The 23,830-nt window shown below is 38.6% G+C and overlaps 1 protein-coding gene across 1 annotated transcript; it reads left to right on the top strand.

Annotated features, from left to right (window-relative positions):
* The first annotated feature begins 2,233 nt into the window (after positions 1-2,233).
* On the top strand, positions 2,234-23,475 carry LOC139741441 (mitochondrial basic amino acids transporter-like). Its single transcript, XM_071652021.1, has 4 exons — positions 2,234-2,322; positions 7,452-7,495; positions 8,250-8,333; positions 22,662-23,475. Exons 1-4 carry the CDS (start codon positions 2,289-2,291, stop codon positions 23,373-23,375), a joined length of 876 nt encoding a protein of 291 aa, XP_071508122.1. The 5' UTR covers positions 2,234-2,288; the 3' UTR covers positions 23,376-23,475.
* The last annotated feature ends 355 nt before the right edge of the window (positions 23,476-23,830 follow it).

Below are 23,830 nucleotides of genomic sequence, written 5' to 3'. Positions count from 1 at the left end.
CATTTGTATCATTGTATAGGACAATGTGTGTGACTTCAACCCTTGATAATAATAGAACTTGCAGGGAGAAAGCATTTAATATAGTTTTGTTTACACCTAATACAGAATTGCCAAAAAGAGCACGGTGTAGACAGAATGCAGGGCCCATGAATCATTCAGGGAGGTGTGCACTCTCTGAATCATGGCCATAGTGCTACAGTTGTAGCTTTGATGTTGATGCACCTGTCCCTTTTTTAAAGGGGAAATCCAGTCCAAAAATAAGTTAGTCTGGGAAAATGAGCAAAATCTTACAAGTTCAGGGTTTTAAAATTGGACTGAAATCAGAAGAAAAATAAGGAAGTAATGAAATTTTGAAGTTTTGCTAAAATATGCACAACAGTTCTTGTATTGTGGATATGAATATGCAAATGAGTGAGCTGACCATGTAATTATTTCACAATTTTCCATCGATCGTATACAAAAAATGATGGAAATTCAATATTTCTGTCATTTAAATCTGAAACATGATGTTTTACCTGATTGAATAACTTCAGAATAGTCATCAGATAGATATATGAGGATTTGAGCCTCGGGCACAATTATGTTTGAATGAAAAACTGGAAATTTCATATTCATACAAACTATGGTAAGGCAAGTTGTGAGGGGATGACATGCTCACTTTGCCATTTGCATACAGATTCATATTGACTGTTCAAGAACTGTTTCCTCATAAAGTATTGAAACTTCAATATGTCATAACTTCCCTATTTTTCACCTGATTTTGATCAAAATTTCACCATTAAACTTGCAATATTGCTCTCTTTCTTATCAGACTAACTTATATTTGGACTGGATTTTCCCCTTTAAATGCAACAGACATTGTTTTCTCTCTTCAAGGCTCATTGGCCCTTGGCAATTCATCTGCTATCTCACTCTGTCCTGGGCCATAATGCCATAATGCCTTTCCGGTCACCAATTTTTCCGCCCACTGTACCCCCCCCCCCCCCCCCCCCCATCCAAATTTCCCATCTGTCCGTGGTTGTATGAGTAACATATACTTCTAGAGAAAGTAAATAAATAAATGTCTAAACACTTTTTTGTTATTGTTGTTGAAGTTCAGTTTGCAGAAATGCTCAGGTTTGTTTGTTTGTTTGTTTGTTTGATTGATTGTAACAGTGGAATCTCTAATGAATATGTGGAGTTTCATTGAGCCAAGGAAATTGTCAGTGTACATTTCTACATGATTACCAGGACTGCTATTTGCAGCACAGTGACAAACTTTGTACTCTCCCATTATAAACTGAAAAATGAGTCAGATTCCACATATCAGAAAAAATGTCCTCTCATGCAGGAAAGCGGGCAAATATTTTCAATGACATTATCATCATTGACCCATTCTATGTGTGTATGGTGTTCGATGGAGATGGAGTTTGTTTCATGTTTGAAATATAATGCCAATTTTAACATGATGCCCATTTCTATGTCATGTGACAATACAGCTGACCACTACCAGTCAGCTGCAATTTGCAGTGCCACGGTGGATGGTACTATTGTATTGTGCATTATGTGAGTTCAGGACACATCTCTCTCTCTCTCTTTTGAGGTGCCCAGAAGTACTGTACACTTTTTGGAATGCAGTACAGTATAGCAGAGTAACTCAGAACATGTGCAAATCTATAGGGAGAAAACATAAAGCCAAAAAGCCTGATGTCAGCATGCTATAGTCATGGTTTCTGAACATATGGGGTGAGGGTGGGTTGGAATGTGCACTATCTTGCTAAGATAGGATAGTGCTAAGTCTGATGATGTCATGTTATGGACTTTTATTAGTCAGAGTACTTTAGTTTTAATAGTTTGAACAGGAAGATAGGTGGCTAGTCCTTGAATGACAGCACAACCATACAGATTGACATCCTGTGGAAAACAAAGGAAAACAAAATGATTAAATCAAGGCTGAATATGAAACATATTCTGATGACAAGAGCTGTTGTAGCTCCATGGTTGAAGTCAACTCACTGATAACCAAGGCTAATGGTAAATGGTTCCCGAAGAATTTGTACTCATAATATGGAATGTGCTACATCCTCTTACAATTACAGCTGTGGATTAATGTTCACCTATGAAAGTATAAAGTGCAAGTTCATTTCTGTAATGTACTTTGATTTTAGAAAATGAAAAGAGATCAGACTGTTGTACTACACTGTACTGTGCTGCTTCCCTTTAATAGAGTTCAGTGATGACTGGCTTGATTGACAGTATGGCAATTCACTACTAAAGAGCAGGACAGGATTGGATCTCCAGGCTTTCCAATGGCAGCAGACTTTATTGCAGGGACAATAGGAGGTGAGTTATAGTGAAATTTTAGTCCAGATTTTCTTGGGTTACGGTGCCTCGGTTTGAAGAGTTATTAAAAAATTTTTACTTCTTCTGTGGTCAAATTTCACTTAAGTGTTCAAGGTTTTATTTATCGTGTGTAGGCCATTTATCGTGTGTTGGCCAGAGCCTGTATCTCTTAGCATAAATTTGGCTGTCAGATTAAACCGCAGAGGTAAAAAATCTCTTCAATGGCAATCAAAGAAGTGCAACAATGAATTTATGACGAGCGTGTGGAGAACTTTTGCGGATGAGCAGAATTTGCACCTGAAACGTACAACTATCAGATTTTTAGGTATTTTGGGATCAGAATTATCCAAGAAACCTTTTTCTTTGTTGGTTCCGGTTATACGTGGATGACATTAAAAAGTCAGTTGTTAGTTTTGAAGTTGATAATGACCGGAAATTTGTGGATATTTGATTGATTTACAACAGCAAAGGAAGTGTAACCAGTTCCCCTGTCATAAAGTTTATTCGAGGAATAAAAAAAAAATGATGAGGATTTAGCAAACAGTAGATACCTATAGCTGTCCATAATATCCCAAAGTGTCAACATTGTCTATGATCTTATCAGTTTACCAAATAAAGTTAAACAAGATTTCTTGACACTTCTGTATAGGCCAGAAGTACCTCTTATCTCTGAACAGAGAAGTGTGTACTTTAAAGGGATGATACTCGGTATAATTGGTTGAGATGAGGATTTCAGCTTTTATATCTTTTAAGATACTTAGCAGCCACTTTATGAAATGTTAACGGGTGTGTACAATTCTGGTCGAGGTGAGGATTTAGCTTTTACATTTTGCGAGATATTCAGAAACCACTCTATGAGATATCAAAGAGCATGCAATTCTAAGGGGTATCAAAAGTTTATTTGATGAAAATCGGTTTTGAAGTGGCCGAGATATCCAAAAACAAGGTGAAACAAAGAGATCTTAATAAAGTTGTGGCCTGTAGTCTTTTATTATTGTCACTTATTTGGATATCTCGGCCATTTGAAAACTAATTTTTATCAAATAAACGTTGAATCCTTCTTGAAATTACATGCTCTTTCATATTTCATAAGAGGTTTCTCATTATCTCACTTTGGATTGTAAAAACATGAATCCCCACCTCAACCAGTACTTTACAGCCCTTTAAAGAGCACATAATTCAGTTCATTTGACAAAAATTGTTTTTGAAATGGCTGAGATATCTGAAAACAAAGTAAAACAATGCAATCCTGATAAAAGGTGGGTCCCACCTTTTATTAGGATTGCATTGCTTTGGATATCTCAACCATTTCAAAACCAATTTTCACCAAATAAACTTTGAATTCCTCGTAAAATTATATGCTCTTTTGTATTTCAAAAGAGGTTCCTCATTATCTGACAAAAAAAAAAAACCTGAAGCCCCATCTCAACCAAAACTATACCATCCCTTTAATTAGTGGATCTCAGTATTAAAGGTAAAAATCTTGCATTCTGGTACACGTATGAGTTCAGAAAATAAGATATCTTAAAAGGGAATTCCAAATGATTTTCATTGTTGTAATAGTGGACCGATTCAATGATGAACAGATACAGTTCGCGGTGAATACTATGACGATAGGGGAACAAATTAATCACTTGTCTCGCGAAGAAAATCATAGAGAGGTGTACGACGTTTTGCTCGCTACTGCTGAGCTTCGTCAGGTACAATAAGACACGGTGGTGCATGCACGCAAGTTATAGCGTGTATGCGGACGTGGTAGTAGGCACGCGGCCACCGGGGCCGGGTCGGGCAGTGCGCCATAGTGTGTCCTTTGTTCGCTGCGTTCATGCGGATACAGTTGTTTGGAACGAAAAATTTGTAACAACTTTGATCCACAATTTTACAAACGAGCGTCATGGTAATGACTGCTGCTTTACCGTATCACTCAATGATAGAAAACATCTACTGATATGCATGTACACTTGTGATAAATGTAGTGCGCTCATAATACAACATTCATAATTCCAGATCATGTTGTAGTACATGTTAAAATTGATAGTGTCATGTATAGATTTGTGGAATTTATTATGGTCATTGATGAGATAAACCAATGCTCTGAAAAACCCAAAATAAATTACACTGAACAAGGATGATGACATAGACCCCGTTTACAGTGCGGGGCTGGGCCGTGGCTCAGCCGGGGCCGAGCCCGCCTTCATTTCAGTGTATCCGCGCAAAAGGCGAAATGCTAGGCCAAAATTGGCCGCACATTTGGCCACGCTCTGGAGCCCGGCATTTTCTCAGTGTAAACACAAACTGGGCCAAATGCGCAGCCAATTTCATTCTGGTTTCCAGACCCTCTGCCCGTACTATTTCGCTATTCAGGATATCAACCCCCTCAACTTCGAAAACTAGTATAGTTTAAGGTGGTTTTGTCCTGCAAAGGATTTTTCCTTCGGCAAAGGTCTTTGCCCGAACGGCGACTTCGTCGCCACGTCACCACGGAATCCAGTTGGCAAAGGGTCTGAAAACCAGACTATACCAAATTGTGTTTGTTTACAAGCAGATCGCCACTACGACAAAATATTGAAAGGTTTGAATGAAAAGCCCGGGCCGAGCCCTGCACTGTAAACCCCCTGTGTGCCACATTATTCTGAGACAGCATCGAAGTCATGCTTTAGGAAAACATTCTGTTTTTTTCAAATCTACAATGTATGTAACTTTCATAGATTTTTGTTACTCTGGACATAAAGGCTGAATTCACAAAGGTGGTACAATTGAAACCATGGTTTAAACCATGGACAATTTGTATGGAGCGCCAAGTGTTGCATGGCCCCTTTTGTTGCAAAATCAGTCATGTGTATGTTCATTTTATTAATGAAAATGATTGTTGTCATTTCGTCGACGAAATGACTAATTTCACAACGAAATAGGCCATGTGACACTTGGCGCTCCGTACAAATTGTCCATGGTTTAAACCATGGTTTCAATTGTACCACCTTCATGAATTCGGGCCATAATGAACAAACTTGTAGAGAAAATGCCGAGCTTTGCTTTGATGTAAACTATGACAAATCTGTATGATTGTTTTTCTTTTCAATGACCAGTAGCTACATTGTTGCAGTTCACCTCCCTGATTATTGTAGAGGCAGGACTTTTTAACAGAAAACAATAATTAACAAAAATGACAAAAATTTTAGTTGTTTCTTTTTTCAAAATAGAAAATTGTCGACAATATTTAGTTCTAAAAAAAAGAGAATGAAATAAAAAAAAATTCTGTTCATTTTTAAAACCATGTTTAATGCATATTACTCCCTATATCATTTGAAGTTTGAGTTGACAGAAAATTCTTATTTTCCCCCTTCACTTTCCCACTCTGTTTTCGTTGGAGGTTATAAAGAAATAAAGAGAACAAAAACTTATTTTTGCTATTTCATTCATGTCTGTCATTGTGTTAAACTGGTCATTTGTTGTCATTGTTATCGTGAAGAATATTTGCAAATGAGAGGCAACAGGTCAATTTTTGCAATTTTTACTTTTGTGCTTTGGAGGACAAAAACGAATGTGTTCACTCATGCATCAAATTTCCTTTTGTATTAACCTATTAGCTTGATAGGCAATTAAATTACCTTTAATATGGTACATAATACATTGATTTTCATCAAAATCTTCTATGAAAAATATGAACTCGAAAAAGTGTTTACTTTCTTTATTTGCTGAGTGTATTTCATGTATAGTAACTAACTGAAAGTTTGTAATACACTGCCAGTGCCAGTGGTGCTATTTCCACTGAAGGAAACCTAAAGTACAATGTAGTAGGTCTGTTGATTCGTGGCCACCAAAATATATATCAGGTAGAGGGCCACAAATCTTTTTGGTTGTCGCAAGTGGAATGCTGGTTGTACAAGTAGATTAATGTCACACATGCTGTAAAATGTTTTATCCATTGACCTAATTAGTTACTGCAACTGCCACTGAGCTGGAGCATATCAGTCACAGCTGTAGGTCCTTCACTGTGTGCCATGTAGTAAACATGCATATATGAAAAAGTTTGAGTAATGTTAATAGAATATGACACTTGGAATCTTTATGCATCTAGCCTCATGTGTCATGTAACACACATTAAATTTATGCTTCAAGTCTTTTAGATGTGTAAACAACATTTCTTTTCAGATAGAAGGATTGATTACAAGGTAGTCGAATAGCATGTTTAAAGCAGTAGAAGAACTGTCAAATAAATCAAGTTCAGGCACTTTCTTACTTTTTCCCTTTATAATCATTAGATAGACAACTTATAATACTTGTCAATTTTATCTTTCTGTCTGTTTTTAGCATATTTTGCTGATATTATCATACTTTGAGAAGAAAATTGATTTTCTTTGTGACAAAGTCTTCCAAAAGCTGAAAGTTCCAGCAGTAGAGTACTGTGTGGTGACAAAATGACATGCATCATTTAGCATTGTTTGCATTGTATTAAAATTGTTTTGACCAGACTGTCATTTGTGGTGAACTCTTCATTTGTCAAACTAAAAAAGAAAAACCCAAACAAACAAACAAAAAACAAAACAAAACAAAACAAAACTCAAAGAAACCAAAACAACCCCCAAACAAAGAAACAAAACTTAACTTACTGGGAAGACTTCCCCGTGTGTTCAGGGCCAGCAGTGACTTGACATGATTGGATACTACAAGCCAGAGAGATGTCATACATTTGTTTGTGTGTGGGTGTCTGTCTGTCTGTATCCATCTATCCATCAGTCTGTCTTTGTACTGCTGTGTTTCTAAAAATGTCTGTCTATAGAAAGATCATACAAAGATGGATAGGTAGATAGATAGATGAATAGGTAAGAGGACAATACTGTAAAAGTGGAAATTTTCGCTCATTTCACGCAACCAGAAGCTAACGCGAAAATAAAAGCACGCGAATATTTATGCGTGCCATTATGTTCCAGTAGCTGATGTCTTGATTCCGCGAAATTAAAAACATGCGAAACTCTTCTTACCTGGCCAAGCGCGAAAAATTAGTCATGCGAAAATATCCACTTTTACAGTAATGGATAAATAAAATAAATTGCTAGATAGATGTATGCAATATATGTGTCAAGTAACAACTGATATAAGAGTAATTTGATCCTTTTTCCTTTCAACAGGGGCAGCAGGAGTCCTTGTAGGTCATCCTTTTGACACAGTCAAGGTATGTGTTTGTGTGTGTGTGTGTGTGTCTTTCAGCGTGTGTGTGAGTGCATCTATGTTATAATACAGACATACATGCACCACATCAAATGTGTACGTGGATTGATTCATGCTTAGCTGGAAGGTTTCTGTCACCTGCCTAGCTGCCATCAGGATTTTTTTTTCCAGTGTAATAGAGACTGGTATGGTTTGATGACACATTGAGTCTGCATCAGATCAATAATGTCCGCATAAACCTGCCAAGTTTTGCCAGAACGTAGATGCATATTGGAGAACAAGAATGACAGCATACCATATTTTGCTTCTTTTTGCACCTCCATGTATTAATAGTTTTTAAAGGGAAATTGCCTCTACATGTTCAAGGTTGTAATGATTGACAGCATAAAATTGAAGAAACACAATGGTAGAAATTTCTTGAAAATCAGACATAAGTCAAAGTTGTGGCATTTTAAAAGTTTTACAGGATTCACTAAACAATGATATTTGATATCAGTACAATGACATATGCAATTGCAGCAGAGGTTATTGTGTTAAAAAAAAAAAAAAAGAGATCTTCATCTCAATGCAAATATCTCTACCAGATGTATAATATGCTAGAGGTTTTTTTTTTTTTTTTCTGCAACATTGACGTACAGTGCAAACATGTTTTTCATTGTATCTGTATCACTGAGGACAAGGGAGACTCGATTCACTCAGCTTGATTGTAGAATTGCTAGCCCACACTGGATATCTCTTTCTTTTCTATCCATGGACAGGTTCGCCTCCAGATGCAGAGCTCCCTTGCGCCCAAATACAATGGCATCATACATTGCTTTGTTACCATTGCAAAGCAAGAAACGGTGAGTGCAATTAGGGACCATTATTTCTCTTTTCTCTATCTTTTTGTTGTTGTAGTTTAAAATCTTGCAGGTAGTTTATTGATTTCTCTTCCTCAGTACAGCATCTATTTACGAGGTACATCAGTCTAGAGGTAAGACTACTCCCCCCCCCCCCCCCCCCCCACCTTTTCGAATCGACAGCTATCCTACACCAAACTTTGAAGAATAATTCTTGGGAAATAGATACATAGACAGAGTGTAATGAAAATAAAGTGGAGTATATTTTAAAGGTAAAAAATGTAATTATGGCCATAACACTCATCCATGAATGATACACCAATAAATCAAACATGTACAACATTTCTCTCTCTCCCCCCCCCCCTCCCCTCTCTCTCTCTCTTTCTCACTCAACATTAATTTGTAGGTGAAGGGTTGGTGCACGTATTCTTTTGAATGATAAATGGCAATAAAACTAAAACAGCAAAGTCTCTCTCTCTCTCTCTCTCTCTCTCTCTTTCTCCACCCTTCATGAAAATTAGCGATTTGGAAATATCGAGAGGTCTCATTTCTCTGCAGAATGAGCCATTTATTGCATTGGATTAGATGGGGATGAGGAATGGACATCCTACAGTGTCTTGAATACATGACCATTCTGTATTCGTTCAGCCTTGCCTCTGCTTTTCCAAAGAGGTAGCAATGTATCAAACCCCCTGTACAGTACTCATTTTCAGTTTGACTCGCACTGAAATAAAATCTGAAAAATTGTGATACTAAATGTACAAAATGCAATTCCCCTGACTATCCTCAGTGAAGCGTGTACTGCTCTGAGTTTTGTTGCTACAAGTTTGGCAGGCTTTGTAGACTAGAAGCAAGGATTGTTATTAACCCTATTTAAGCTGCTAATGGCCTGACAAAAATGATAACTCAAAATGATGACAAGATTGCTTCTTTTTGATTAGCTATGATACACACAACAATTGTTCATCAAGATGAATGTGCGTTATTAGTGCAGTATACCAGCGCCATGCTGAGGTCTAAGCTGTGTGTAGTTAGTGTGGCACTGTCCCAACATCAGGTAGCACAGAGTTTCATTTTTCGTCGTTGTTCAGTTGGCTTCAACTCTTTTTCTGCTGATGTACATCATTTGAATTGTAGATCAGTTTGGCTTATTTGTTATACCCCCGCCAAACGAAGTTTGAAGGGGGTATATAGGAATCAGCGGGCGGTCGGCGGTCGGGCAGTCGGTCCGTTGCAAATCTTGCGTCGCGAACTACTTCCTCAGTTTTCAACCGATTCCCATAAAACTTGGCACAGATGTATGCCTTGGGTTGTAGATGTGCAAGACGTATTTTTTGACAGTACCCAAAAGTACGTTGCCATGGTAACGGCATATTATGGGCAAAAATGGGTACAAATCTTGCGTCGCAAACTCCTCCCACAGTTTTTGATCAATTTTTATGAAATTAGGTACAGATGTTCATCTGAATATGTTAATGTGCAAGACACATATTTCCGCAGTGGCAAAAAGTGCGTTGCCATGGTAACGGCATGTTATTGGTAAAATATAGGGCAAAATGCTTCATGGCAAAACTGCTTCATCAGTGTTCTTCCAATTCTCATGGAATTCATATTGAATGTTTGTCTTAGGATATAGGTCAGCATGACACATTTCTTGACAGTGACAAAAAGTATGTTGCCATGGTAACAGCTCACATATTATGAGCCAAAATGATGGAAAATTTTGTGTTGCAAAGTTCTACTTCCTCAGTTTTTGCCCAATTTCCATGAAACTTGGTACAGATGTGTGCCTTTGGTTGTAGATGTGCAAGACGCATTTTTCGACAGTACCCGAAAGTACGTTGCCATGGTAACGGCATATTAATGGCAGAAGATCAAGGAAAGATCTTGCGGATTTAACTACTTCCTCAGTTTTTTGACCAAAGCTTATGAAATGTTGTTTTGACCAAAGCTTATGAAATGTTGTTTGGCGGGGGTATAACCAGTCGCTGTAGCGACATTTCTAGTTTTTACTGTAATTTGCTGTGCTCTTTATAGATCACAGTTTTGTCACAGGCGCTATGGGAGATGTTATTTTCATAATCAGCTCGACCAGTGCATTTATAGTGCCTGCCAAGGCTGAATCATTTATAGCCGTTGGAAGTGAGTGAATATAATAGCTATGCACACAGCTCTCTGTTGTCCTAGTTTGTTTGAGTTCACCTGTTATCAGCTTTCTACCTACAAATGGAGTTAGGATCTGCCTGCACATCTTTTTGTAAACATTTTTTTTTTTTAATGAAAATGTCATCAGTTAATGTTTAAATAACTTATTAAAACTTTCTTTGCACAATCGTGTGCATGATCCTTGGGCAAACTCAAAAAGTAGCTATGATACTGTTAAAATGTGTTTTCCTAGTGCTGTCCTACTGTGTGCTACATGTAACAAGTGAGATGCTGAAAAAGTGGAAGTTTTCACTTATTTCGTGCAACCAGAATCCAGTGCGAAAATAAAAGCGTGCATATTATTTTTGCTTGCTAGAATATGCTCCAGTAGTTCTTGTCTTGATTCCGTGGAATTAAAAACATGTGAAACTCATCACCTGCATCACTGTTTATTTATTGCTCAGTGGAAACAGTACTGGTAGTCATAAAATATGAGGTGTGGGGGGTGGACAATGATTTGTGGTGATGCCTCGAGGTGATACGAGGTGTCCAGTAGAAACATGGTCGTTATCTTAGTGTAGAATCCATTGTAATGGAGGTGATACAGGAAAGGCTAAAATCTGCAGTGATAGAGAGCCCATTTGAACTGAATTACCAGATGAATTTTAATGACATGTAATCAATCATCACTTTCATACTGTAGCAATTTTGTATGTATCTTGCATTATGCGGGTTGTCCAGTCACAAAGTCTGCATAAAGACCTTTTGAAGCACAAACAGGGTTGCACATAATCACCGCAATGTTGCAGGATAATTTATGGCAAGATCACATGGTGCATGGTATGATGGTAGTGATTTGAAGCTGTGGCTTTGGAATGCAGATGTCACAAGATATCAGTGGATTTTCCCACTTTTATGTGCAGATGCTATAAAATTATGAAAAGGGAAACAGGCATATTATGTATTTTATGTTCTGCATAAATGAAGATTTTCCCCTGAACAGTACTGTACTTGAAGTAAAGCAAATTTGTACCCCATGTTATGGCTCTGGGTTGGGTACCATAAACATCCTCCAAGTTTGCCGAATGTTTTCTTATGAGGTAAGAGGAATATAAAGTGAAAAACAGAAATGATCAGATTTAATTTGGTTTTCTTGCGAAGATAAACAAAATAAAAAGTTCTTCATAGTTGAAGGAAAACCAGTGTTCAACTGTAGGAGACACTTTATGAGCTTGTTATTTTTTTAGTTCTCAAAAAGGCACCTAAAAAGAAATAATAGTGTGATTCAAAGGGTGCCTTAAAAGTACCGCTTCTTACAGCCATAGATAAATTTCTGAAATATAAATTAACCCCCAAACATAAAACCTGCAAAGTTGTATTAGGCCCAAAAAAAAAAAAAGGTTGTATTGGCGTAACATGAGATTTTCAAATAGGGTCGGTCGGGCGGATTTTTTTTTTTTTTTGCTACCTGCAGTTTACGTGTAAAACTCGTGCTCAGTAAACAGTTACAACTGCTGCACCGTATGTGCTGTGTTCATCTATTCTACAAATCATTTATGAGGCCGATATTACTCGAATTATACCCCTTCACAGAATTTAAAGATGTTGAAATCCCTATACTGAATGTTTTCACTTCATATTTTACTATTTTGACTTAGATAAGATAGATGCAAATTGACCCATATGTACGATCTTTTCATCGCACACGGCGATCTCTATTACAGTCCCACATATACAGATTCGTGTAAGTTCTCCACACAAGAAACCTATGGCAAAACTGTGCACAATACATTGCAGTCTGAATGACTAAGTATACACTGTATAAATCCTGATAGAGTACGCGTCCGTGTTGGAAACAGATGACGTACTGATCAAGCGAGGCTATGCGAGCCGCTAGCGAGATCTCTCCGGAGCTCCCTCGTACATCCGATATCCCCAGAGCCGTTTCCACTTCCGGGTTTTTGCGATCGCGATCGCAGTCAACAAGATACTTGATATCGATAGCAAAAAAAATAATAAAAAAACATAGGGTCGGCGGAATGTTTAGGGTCGGGCGGGTTACGCCAATACAACAATTTTTTTTTTTGGCCTTACTGTCTTTTACCCCCCCCCAAAAAGACAAAAACAAAAACAAAAACAAAAACAAAAAACAACCACAAAATGGATCTTTAGGAAAGAGGAAACATCAAGTTAACGTCTGATTTTTTTTTTTTTTTCTTTCTATAGACTATGTTACGAGTATAACTTGTGAAATAAATGTTCAAATCAGTTTGGGGAAATACTTAAAGGCAGCCGATCGTCATCCGTAATGGTACGTAAACTCCAAACGACCGAAGTTTGTGCATGCAATTGCGCAATGCCAGACTCGGTGCTATATCCATAAACGTGTGGGACAATGCTGCCACTGAGACACGTGTGTGTGTGCATGTGTGTGTACGCATCATACACAAACATTGTCACCGCGAGCTGCGGTGATTGGAGGAGAGAGGCCAGAAGACGTGTGTGTGTGTGTGTGCGTGCGTGTGTACGCATCATACACAAATATTGTCACCGTGAGCTGCGGTGATTGAAGGAGAGAGGCCAGAAGACGTGTGGCTCTTTTGGCCTCTCTTCATGCGCATGCGCACTGAGAGTGTGCGTCTATTCGGAAGCTCTCGTGGCTTGCTCGGACAGCCATTTTGGGTTAGGAGATTAGCACAGAGAGCTCTCTTGTAGCCTAGCGTTTTGTTTGCTGACCCATTGAGCCAGCCCTATTCTCATTCGGGGTCACTACATTTGATACAGAATGTGGTAGGCAGCGTGTTGCGTTCGTCTCCGTGCCGCACAAACCACTCGCCACGATTGAGTGCCTTTAACTCAGGGAAATGGTCAAGGTAAAATCCTGAAACTCTATGATATTGCAATTGTGTATGAGAAAAGTTCTGGTGACATTTGAATGGGGTTAACTATACAATACTTCCATGTTATGTCAGGGTCACAGTTCAATATGAAATTCTAAGACTTCTATGTGTCTTTTTTTTGTACCTGCAATCCTGGAAAATGTTGGATTACATTTGATTTATTTGGAGAGATCTGAGAGTTCAGTGGAAGCGATTTGATTAGCATCATTTGCAGAGGCACTAGTCAAAGAAGATGTGTAATATGTGTGTTAGCTGAGTGGCAGGAGTTGAACACAGACTGATTGGATGGAATAAATACATGTAGATGGATTGATAATTAAGATATTTTATAACAATGTAGGCCTAGATGGAGACTGAGTTATGGGCTGATTTTGCTACAACATACATTTCCCATAGACATTTGCTCAAATGCTCTTATTATGCGAGAAAAGTGGAAATATGTTAAATTTTCATGATATCATTCTTGGCATGTGACAACACAAACTGTAGTACTGGTAGTCTTCTCATCCAGTGATAGCGGCACTGAAATATAAAAAATTCTGAACTTAAGAATGAATTATCCAATTTTCCTCAAACCTTCAGTGGTGTGTGAATGGGTCACGTCACAAGACTGACACCCTTGAGTCATACAGCTCACAAGTCATACAGCTCACAAGTCATACAGCCAACAAGTCATACAGCCCATAAGTTTTACAGCTTATGAGTCATACAGCCCATAACTTTGACACTAAGCTGACAAGGCCCATGAGACCGACACATTATCTGTCAGACTTGTGGGCTGTTTTTACCTAGCATTGTCAAACTCATGGGCTTTTTATTTGCCTAGTGTCGAACTCATGGGCTGTATGACTTGTGAGCTGCATGACTCATGGACCTGTTTTCAATGTCGAACTTGTGGGTATCAGTCTATTGGGATGACCCTGTGTGAACTACTAATATTGCTGCATTCACCCAATCCACACATATACTTCAGGTGAAGATGTCCTTTAAGTATGCAAGCATCTGAAGTAGTGTATCCTTCAAGTGTTCAGCGAGCCAGCAGAATGTGCAGGGGTACATTTCACCTTTTCACAGCGGCAGCTGAGCTAAGAGCTGTCTGGAATCATTTTCTCTATAATTATGCTGGAGGTAGTTAATAGGCAGTGCATGCAATTTAGGTGGCATCAGATGACTTGTCATTGGTATGTGTGTCGATCCTTGAAGAAGGCTTATTAGTTTGGATGCTCTTTTCAAAAGTCCAGTGACCTTCTCCTAAAGGCCACTTGCTGTGCATTTCATTTGATGTGTGTGTGTGTGTGGGGGGGGGGGGGGGGTAGTCTTCCTTTTTGCTGATGTATTTTTAATTTACTGCTGTCAAGGTTTGTGAGATTTGTCAATTTAATCTAAATGTAATGACAATGTTTGTGTTACATTCAGAATTTTTTTAGATAAAAAGTAAATTGTAATATGAAAACATGTACAAAATAGTGATTTAAAGATAATAAAAAGTTTTGGTACCTCAAAAGTTTCCCTGAATTTCCTTGTCTTGGTTTGTGTTTCAGGTTAAAGTACGTTGTCTGTGAGAATTACTCGCCCCAAAGTGCTCTCATGTCTTAGTAATCATGCAATAATGGTTTCGTACCAGAGCCGTCGCGGTACCGCGTCGATAATTATTGTACGAAACCACTGACTGCGACCAGCAGCGTGCAGCCCATTGTACGCATAGCTAACTGCGACCAGCAGCCCCATACGCATAGCGTAATGGGGCTTCGCATTGTAGCATTCAGGATCATGACAGAATTAGTATCGCGGGTAAATGTCAACTTAAAATCCAAAAATTTCTTCGATTTGAAGACTTACCAACTAAGTTGAAGTATTGAAAACAGTGCTTCGAACAACGTTTGGTTCTGCTAATAGTCCCTTTTGATGACTGAATGTGAGTCGGTCGAGAGGACCTTGGGAGAGCCACATACACTGAATACTACGGCCAGCGCATGCGCATAAAAACATCTTATCCGTTGATGGATTTGAAATTTGTGCGCATGTGATGTGTTCGCATGCACTGGCTGTAGTATCCAGTGTATGTAGCTCTCCCAAGGTCCTGTCGACCGAGTCACATTCAGTCATCAATTCGAACAGAAAGGGACTATAGGCAGAACCAAACGTTGCCCGAAGCCTGTTTTCAATACTTCAACTTAATTGGTAAGTCTTCATATTGAAGAATTTGTGGGATTTTAAGTTGACATTTACCCTGCGATACTAAATCTGTCATGATCCTGAATGCTACAATGCGAAGCCCGATTACGCTATGCGTATGGGACTGCTGGTCGCTATGCGTATGGGGCTGCTGGTCGCAGTTAATTGCATGATTACTAAGACATGAGAGCACTTTGGGGTGAGTAAGGGTGGGATTTCACGGAGCACGCGAACGATTTGCGAAGGACGCGAATGACAAAATCCAACATTCGAAAACGTTTTTCTCCGAATGTTTTCCGACAATGAAGCCGAAAACTATTCTTGCGCAATTTGTGCGAAGTTTCCACGACGTATGTGCGAATGTCGTGTGTATCATTGCTAAAGTACAGCATGTTACGCACACGAAGAACACGCGACGGAAATGCGAACAACGAAAAATGTTCAATAATCATGGGAGAAAATGTACCCAAGGAGAGGTGGAAGCTGTCTTGAGTTGATTTTTTTCTTTCCTCTATTTCTCCTTTCTTTTTCTCTCATTGATCTATTGTGTGCTTGCCTACATTTTTTTCTTAGGACGTATCTCCACTAGTAAAGCATTTGATCTTCTTTTTTTTTTTGGGGGGGGGGCAGTTCCTCCAACACATAATCTCTATAGTTCAAATGAAATTTTACATACTTTAGATTAATTTTAAGTGTATTCTGCGATTTTTTTTTTTGGTATATCAAACATTTCTTTCTCTTTGCTAGTCTTTATTTTTTGTTACTATTTATAGTTGTTAATAATTGTTTGATGTTTAGATGTATGCTACGATTCTTATTTGTAGAAAACGTATAGGTCATACATCCCCCAACATGCGCTAAACATTCGCGAGAATGTCTCAAAAGGTACGCGAACAGTTTACGATTATATCGTAAAGTGATCGGAAAAACTTCGCAGATTTCGCGTAACATACGCGAGACATTCTCCAAAGTTTCGGAGTCTGTTTGGGGTTTCACGAACATTTTGAGAACATCGTGCGTGTCTTGCGAAGGTCTTGCGCATATGACGAGGCTTTAAAGACACTTTCGAGAACAATTCACGAGCAAATCACGACCAAGTGTGCGGAAAAGGTTCGCAAAAAATTTCAAACTTTTTTGAAATGCTCGCCGAAGTAAAAACGACATTCGCGAACAACTGACGACGCTTCCGAACCCTCACGTTCGTTTGGCGAACTTTTGCAGACTAAAATACGAATGCTGGATTTTGCCATTCGCGTCCTTCGCAAATCGTTCGCGTGCTCCGTGAAATCCCACCCTAAGTCTCACAGTGTTAGTTATATGTTAGGTACTTTAACCTGAAACACAAACTAAGACAAGGAAATTCAAGGAAACTTTTGAGGTACCAAAACTTTTTATTATCTTTAAGCATTTCACATGTTCAAATAATTTAATGATGTTTTTGGGACGTAAACACCAGAAAATGGAGGTCACCCTTAGAGAATGTATTTGAATATTTATTCATTTGGAAAGGTCTATGTATCTCACGATTTGTTGGTGATGCAGTCATTTCCTGGTGGGTCTACAGCCATTCTCTTCACACCTACCTCCTTCTACCTCACAACCTCCCCCATCCCCCCCCCCCCCCCAAAAAAAAAAAAAAAAAAAAAAAAAAAGGGCAGGGGAGTGTCTGGACTGTTGTACACCCTTTGCTTTGAATGAAGTAAATGATTGAAGCCAACAATGAGCTAGAGACACATTGTATTTCCTCCTAGGGCTGGACTGTTTGTTGGATGGGAGTTTAAGCATTTTCTCTCTCCATAAAGGATGGATTATGGAGAGTTGATGAACATAGGATTGATATTGTTCCTCTCACTTCCCCTGCCCACTCAAACCAGCTAATCTTGTACTAACTGAAGCTAAGATAGAGTCTGGTGGTAGCATGACTGCCAGTGGAGGATCCAGGGGGAGCGCACTGGATGAGTGTGCCCCCCTTTCATTTTGATTAAAACGAAAGAAATAAGAAAAAAAATGGAGGGGGTATGTGCGCCCCCTTTTAATTTTGTAAAGGCACCCCCCCCCCCCTTATGGAATTTGTGGATCTGCCCCTGACTACCAGTAGTAGTTTGCCAAGATTGTCTAGCACCTCATTTATACACAAGCTGTTTGAGTGCTCCAGGAGCACCCCTGAAGTGCTGTAAACTCTCTGTATGAATGGTCACCAATGTTTAGAGCACTCAGGAAGAGGAATGTGCCACATGCACGCTGTGCATACATTTTATCTGTCCGCATTCCCCAGGCTTGCAAAGGTTGCCATGACAGTTACGCCTCGCTCTGCCACTTTGTGTTTTGTCTTGGCCAGCAGTGATTTTCTATGAACAAACTCAAGAGGGCATTTAAGTTGAAGCACTTCAGGAGTGCTCCTGTGCCCTGCTTTGTGTATAAATTGGGTATGAGCTGACTAGAGCAAGATATATTTTACATATTGGCACTTTCCTGTGAGAGGGTTCTGACCATCTTTTTCTCAGAAGAAGCTAATGGTCAACGCTTGAATAAAGGAAATGAAAACCCAGGAGGTAGGCCTATACAATGGCTGATGACTGAATGATAGAAACGAAGCCATTCATCTCATTGTTGAGTGACCCTGTGCCACATAAATAGCAGCAGTACCATGTCAGAAAAGAAAAAGCAGTGAAACTCTGCTTTGATAGTGTTTCATAGAAATGTGTGTCATGGGAGAAAGTTCCAGGACTGATTAAAGTGCTCTATGAGCAGTTTATAGGTTCTAAAAGAGTCCTTCATGCAGCTAATTAAGCTCAGTTTAGTGGGTTTGTGGTGTCATGGGCCATTTGCTGAGATGTGTTAGGCAAGACTTGGCTTGATGGACATAGATGGATTTAGTCAAGGCTCATATCCTGCTCTATACTCTGACGACCCTACCGACAAACCTGTCTACATTGCCTTGCATTAATTTGTTTTCTGTTTTATCCAGCTCTGCTATGGAAATTTTCACTATTATTGACATATTCATATTTCCAAAAATTGAAATTTGATGGCTGCAGAAAAATATGGGGTGGTATTCTGAAATTCTGAAATTCTTTCTAGGAAGATTTTTTTTTTCTTCCTAAGTCAGGGTTTATTCCTGAGTGGTATTCTGAGAATCTTCCTAACTTTCGTTCTCAAATATTTCCTATACTTAGAAAGAAGGTTAGGAACATATATTTATATTTTTTCTCTTTTTTTTTTTCCAATGGAGGATAATTTAGAAAATTCATTGTGTATGTATTCATGTCTACACAACAACCTGACCAGTATTTTGAAATCAGTAGGTAGTAGATATTCTACATTCATGTATTTCAGAATTTACTCTTCTTTGATTGTATCTTGAAATCTTGAAAAAAAAAATTAAACATGCTGGATAACTGCAGCAGTAACCTCATTTAGCAGCCAAATGTTAAAGGGATGGTATAGTATTGGTGGAGATGAGGATTGGACTTATAACTTTTTGCTAGATATCAAGAAATTATTCATAAAATTGTACTGAGCATATCAATCTTAGAGGAATTCAAAGTTTATTTGATGAAAATGTATTTTGGAATGGCTGAGACATTCAAAAACAAAATAAAACAAAGTGACTGTAATAAAAGGTGGGTCCCACCTTTTATTAGGTTCACTCTGTTTTGGATATCTCAGCCATTTCCAAACCAATTTTCATCAAATAAATGGTGAATTCCTTTTGGAATCACATGCTCTTTCATATTTCATAAGAGGTTTCTCGTTATCTCTCTCACCAAAGAATGTTAGAAACCTGAAGTTAGGTCTCAACGAAAGCTATACACGAAGGTCTTTTTGTGACTATTTCTGCTGCAATTGTGGCATATCATGTGAATGAATGGTGATGTTTGAATGATGCCTTGTCCTTTTAGGAATGGAATCCCCTGAAACTTTTGCCTCATGCGTTTCGATAGTTCGAAACGTGTAAATGTTGAGATGTCTTTCCCCTGCTAGTGCAGACTAAGTTCAGTCACGGTGAAACTTCCGTTACGAAATAAGAAATAATGCAAGTCTTTTCAACAATAACACACTTTCGTATAGATTTTTATGCGTTTAAACGCAGTTTCTAGTTTCGTACAAAAACCGCAAGTCTTTTCTACAATGCTCTTGCGTTTTAAATACAGCGTTGCTTGTGATTTGCTGGACTTGCATTTGATTTTTAGAATTGCGTTAAAGTGCAATTGAGTTCAAGTTTCTTACAATTTTCTAGTTTCGGATGATTATCAAACGCAAGTCTTTTCAGCGTTCCGTGTGATATGATAGACTTGCAATTGCATTTGACTTTCAGAGTTGCGTTTCATTTTTTATTTTGCGTACAAAATAAAAAAAAAAATAATGCAAGACTTTTCAACAATAATGCACCTCCGTAGATGTTAAGAGATGCTTTTAAACGCAATTTCTAGTTTCTTACGAAAACTGCAAGTCTTCTCTGCAACGCTCTTGCCTTTGAATACAGAGTTGCGCGTGATTTTGATGGACTTCATTTGATTTCTATAGTTGCGTTTAAACACAAATGAGTTTCAGGTTCTTACAATTATTTTCTAGTTTCATATGATTTTCAAAAGCAAGTCTTTTCAGCAACGCACTTGCGTTAATGTGCAAAGTTGCTCGTGATTTGATACACCTGCATTTGATTTTTAGTTGCATTTAATTACATGTAGTTGCATTTTAATTAATTTTCTAAAAATGGGCCCAGGTTTCTAATACTGCTTCGGAATAATTAACGTTAGAATAGTTGGATGAACGGAGAAACACCTACTCATTTCATGTTCTCATAATGATTCTCTACTAGGACGTGCATTTTGAGAATAACGAGAAGGAGAAAAGGGGGAAAGTGAACTGCTTTGGGTATACTACATGTAATTCTCCAATGTAAATGAGTGATTGCCCTTTCTATTCTGGCGTACAAGACAATGGACGCATGGCACGAACGCTACCGCGCCGTACACTAGCAAATTACCGACCAGTAATGCTGCAAATCATAGTGGGAAAACAATTCTTTTTCAGAGAATGGTGACAAGATTTTGAGACGAGGGAATGAACACGTATTTCAGCTCAGTTGGCACTCAAAAATCAGGTCGACTTACGCGAGTTGTCAACTTATAAATGTCGACTAAGACGAAGAAATTTTCAAGGAATAACAAAGGCAAAAATTGGGACTCTTTTATCGTGTCGACTTAAGCGAGGTTTACTGTATTGCCAGAAGGATGAGTGTACAAGATGCCCTGCCAAAGTTACAAAATTACATGGGTAAAAAGGGTATTATAAAAAAAAAACAAACAAAAACCGACCTATCGACCCTCTTGGGTTTTGACAATTAAGGGCAAACAAACATTTTTTTTTTTTTTTTTGGGGGGGGTCTTATCAAAGACCGTTTCTGTATTGTTAACAAAGCTCTTTCAGAAGGTTTTTTTTTAATACACTTTACAGTACAGAAGTTTTTGTAGGTTTACAAAGAGCTGATTTTTTTTTTCAATGTGCATTATAGAGATTTTTTTCACATCATCTTTTATGACTGTGTAAAATACACCAAGGTGGTGGGGTGTAAAGCTACAATATGTGCAATATTTTAGTCATGCATTACCAGTAATGCAGACAACCTGTACTGCTAATGCAAGAAAGGAATGGAGTAAATATATTTCACTATCAGTTGACTGACAATCAATTTCCTCATCTCAAAAAGTCTAGTAATATTCTAACAGAGAATTTAAGAGAACACATATTATGAGAAAACAAAAACTTTGCTGCAAGAAGACAACTGCATTGACAAAGTGCTGAAAGTGTAATGATGAAGGGCTTTAGATATGGGAAGACAAGAAAATGAGCAATGACACAGCTTGTTGATAGAGTTTGACAATTATGTCTTCCTTGTCAAAAGTAGGCCCTACACAGGGCTGTGAGATGAATTTTGCTACTATTCTGCATGCATACGATATGCTTAACCAGTATGTGCAAGTGTGAAAGAAATATGTGTTCATCAGAGAATAGTAGCAATCATCCTCTACACCCACAAAGCACTCCTACACAACTCCAGGCCAGAAAAGGAAACATTAATCTAAATACAAACAAACAAAGAAAAAGGAAAGTGAAGGAAATTGTGTAGAGATGGTATACTTTGTTGCCAAGCAATTTGTAAATTCAAAAGTCTCAATTTTTGGACTTATGTCATACTTTTAGGTCATCAATGGATGAAATGCCCTGAACCTATAGAGGTACTTGGATTAGAGAGTCTACGATACCAAGAACACCTCTTGCTGTGGATGTCATTACTTGCTTCTACACTACATGGATGCATCCTTCAGTGCAATGATGTACTTTGACGTCCTCATTTAGAGTGCCTCCCGTTGCCCCAGAAACTCATGCATGAAACATCCTTTATTACCACTGTCTCACGACACCATGGGGCCTGTTTCACCTCTGTTGGTTCTTATCATCTCTGTTCATGTAGTGTGCATAGCTGAGCAGGGCCCTGTGGCATGAGGCCATTGTGTGGTAATTGTCACGGAATAATTCTGAAAATTTTGACATAAAACAAAATGGTGACACGAATCCAGAAGTGAAGAAAGCATGTTACTCAGTTTAGCCATGATAAGGCGATTCCTTTTGGTTGTTTTTTTTTCATAGGTTTTGTGTAAGATCTCAATCAAAATCAGATGTGACAGTTTTTCTAATCATTTAAATCACATTTGTAGCACGCTTTCAGCATACTACCTGAATGAATCAAAATCTACATCGATGTATTAAAACACATAGTATTTATGCAAAGCCCATGCAGAGTCAACCATCCTAGAAATTGCCAATTTGTCTCAGTTTCAGAATCTTGGTGTATATCAGAACTCCGTTGAATAAAGCTAGACTGTATGGTAACTTTACAATGATTATGGTAACACTGCAATCAATGGTAACTACCAAGACAACACTCTTCCATTCTGTCTAGACAATGAAAGCCAGCAAATCATACCATTGATTGCGGAGTTATCATTAATTGTGAAGTTACCATAGATAAATGCAACCAGGCCCAGATTTATTGTCTGTATTGCAAATGGCTTTAATTGACATTTTTTTGGTTTAATTCTGTCAGGTGTTTGGCTTATTCAAGGGCATGGCATCCCCTCTGCTTGGTCTCACATTCATCAACACCATTGTCTTTGGCGTACAAGGCAACATCATGCGTCGCTTTGAGGAGCCCACCCTCTTCAGCCATTTTCTAGCAGGAGCCACTGCAGGAGCCGTGCAGTCCACCATTGCAGGCCCAATGGAACTTGCCAAAACCAGGGTGCAGGTACAGCGCAAGGGGACTGCACGCTACCATGGCTCTCTGGATGCCATCTACAAGATATACAAGAGTGAGGGTCTAAGAGGCTGCTACAGGGGCTTTGCCCTGACAGCCATGAGAGACACGCCGGGATTCGCAGTCTACTTCATGGCATATGAGTTCTACTGCAGCCACCTAGCGAATCTCCATCCACAGGGTCAGATCGGGGTGCTAGGCCTGCTGACCGCCGGGGGACTGAGCGGGATGACCTCTTGGGTCATGGCGTACAACTTGGACGTCATGAAGACGCGCATCCAGGCGGATGGGATGGAAGGGAAAAACAAGTACAATGGAATCATTGACGTATTCAGGAAAAGCTACCGTGCCGAGGGGATTTCGGTCATGACCAAAGGACTGGGTGCAACTCTCCTGCGTGCCTTCCCCGTCAATGCAGCCACATTTACTGGGGCAACACTGACACTGCAGCTGCTAGGACAGACTAATAATAACAGCAGTAGTAATGGCAAGAGAGAGTCATGATGACTATTTACCATGGTCATGTATTCATCAAGTCCAACGGCCTTGGAATGATACAAGCTGTTTGTCACCTTGATGACTTGCACACTAAGTGCATTTTTTTTTTTTTAGATATGATTACAAGTAGTTTATGCCATGGTTACTTCAGGACACATGCTATCCTTGAATCTTCCATTCTTTTGTATTCAGAGGTGATCCTGCCTTTAGCGAAATAAAGTGATTTAAACATTACGCAATAACATTATGATTTTCAGATGTATAAGTACATATATGTAGTATGTAGTGTACAGAAGTACTGTAGAGTTAATATTAGTGATTGCCATTGTTGTGAAATAAATATTTTGTGTATATCACTTTTATATGTGATGCCTTTTTAAGTCTTCATCAAAAAAAAAGTGAGATAAGATGACTTCATTGATGTCTTTAAATATAAGGTAAGTACAGTACTGATGAGTGGG

This window comes from Diadema antillarum, unplaced genomic scaffold (assembly GCF_040938485.1).
Source record: "Diadema antillarum isolate AM-2024a unplaced genomic scaffold, OU_Dant_1.0 seq00000930_RagTag, whole genome shotgun sequence".
NCBI classification, from domain to species: Eukaryota; Metazoa; Echinodermata; class Echinoidea; order Diadematoida; family Diadematidae; genus Diadema; species Diadema antillarum.
This window is presented reverse-complemented; position numbering and strand designations above follow the sequence as displayed.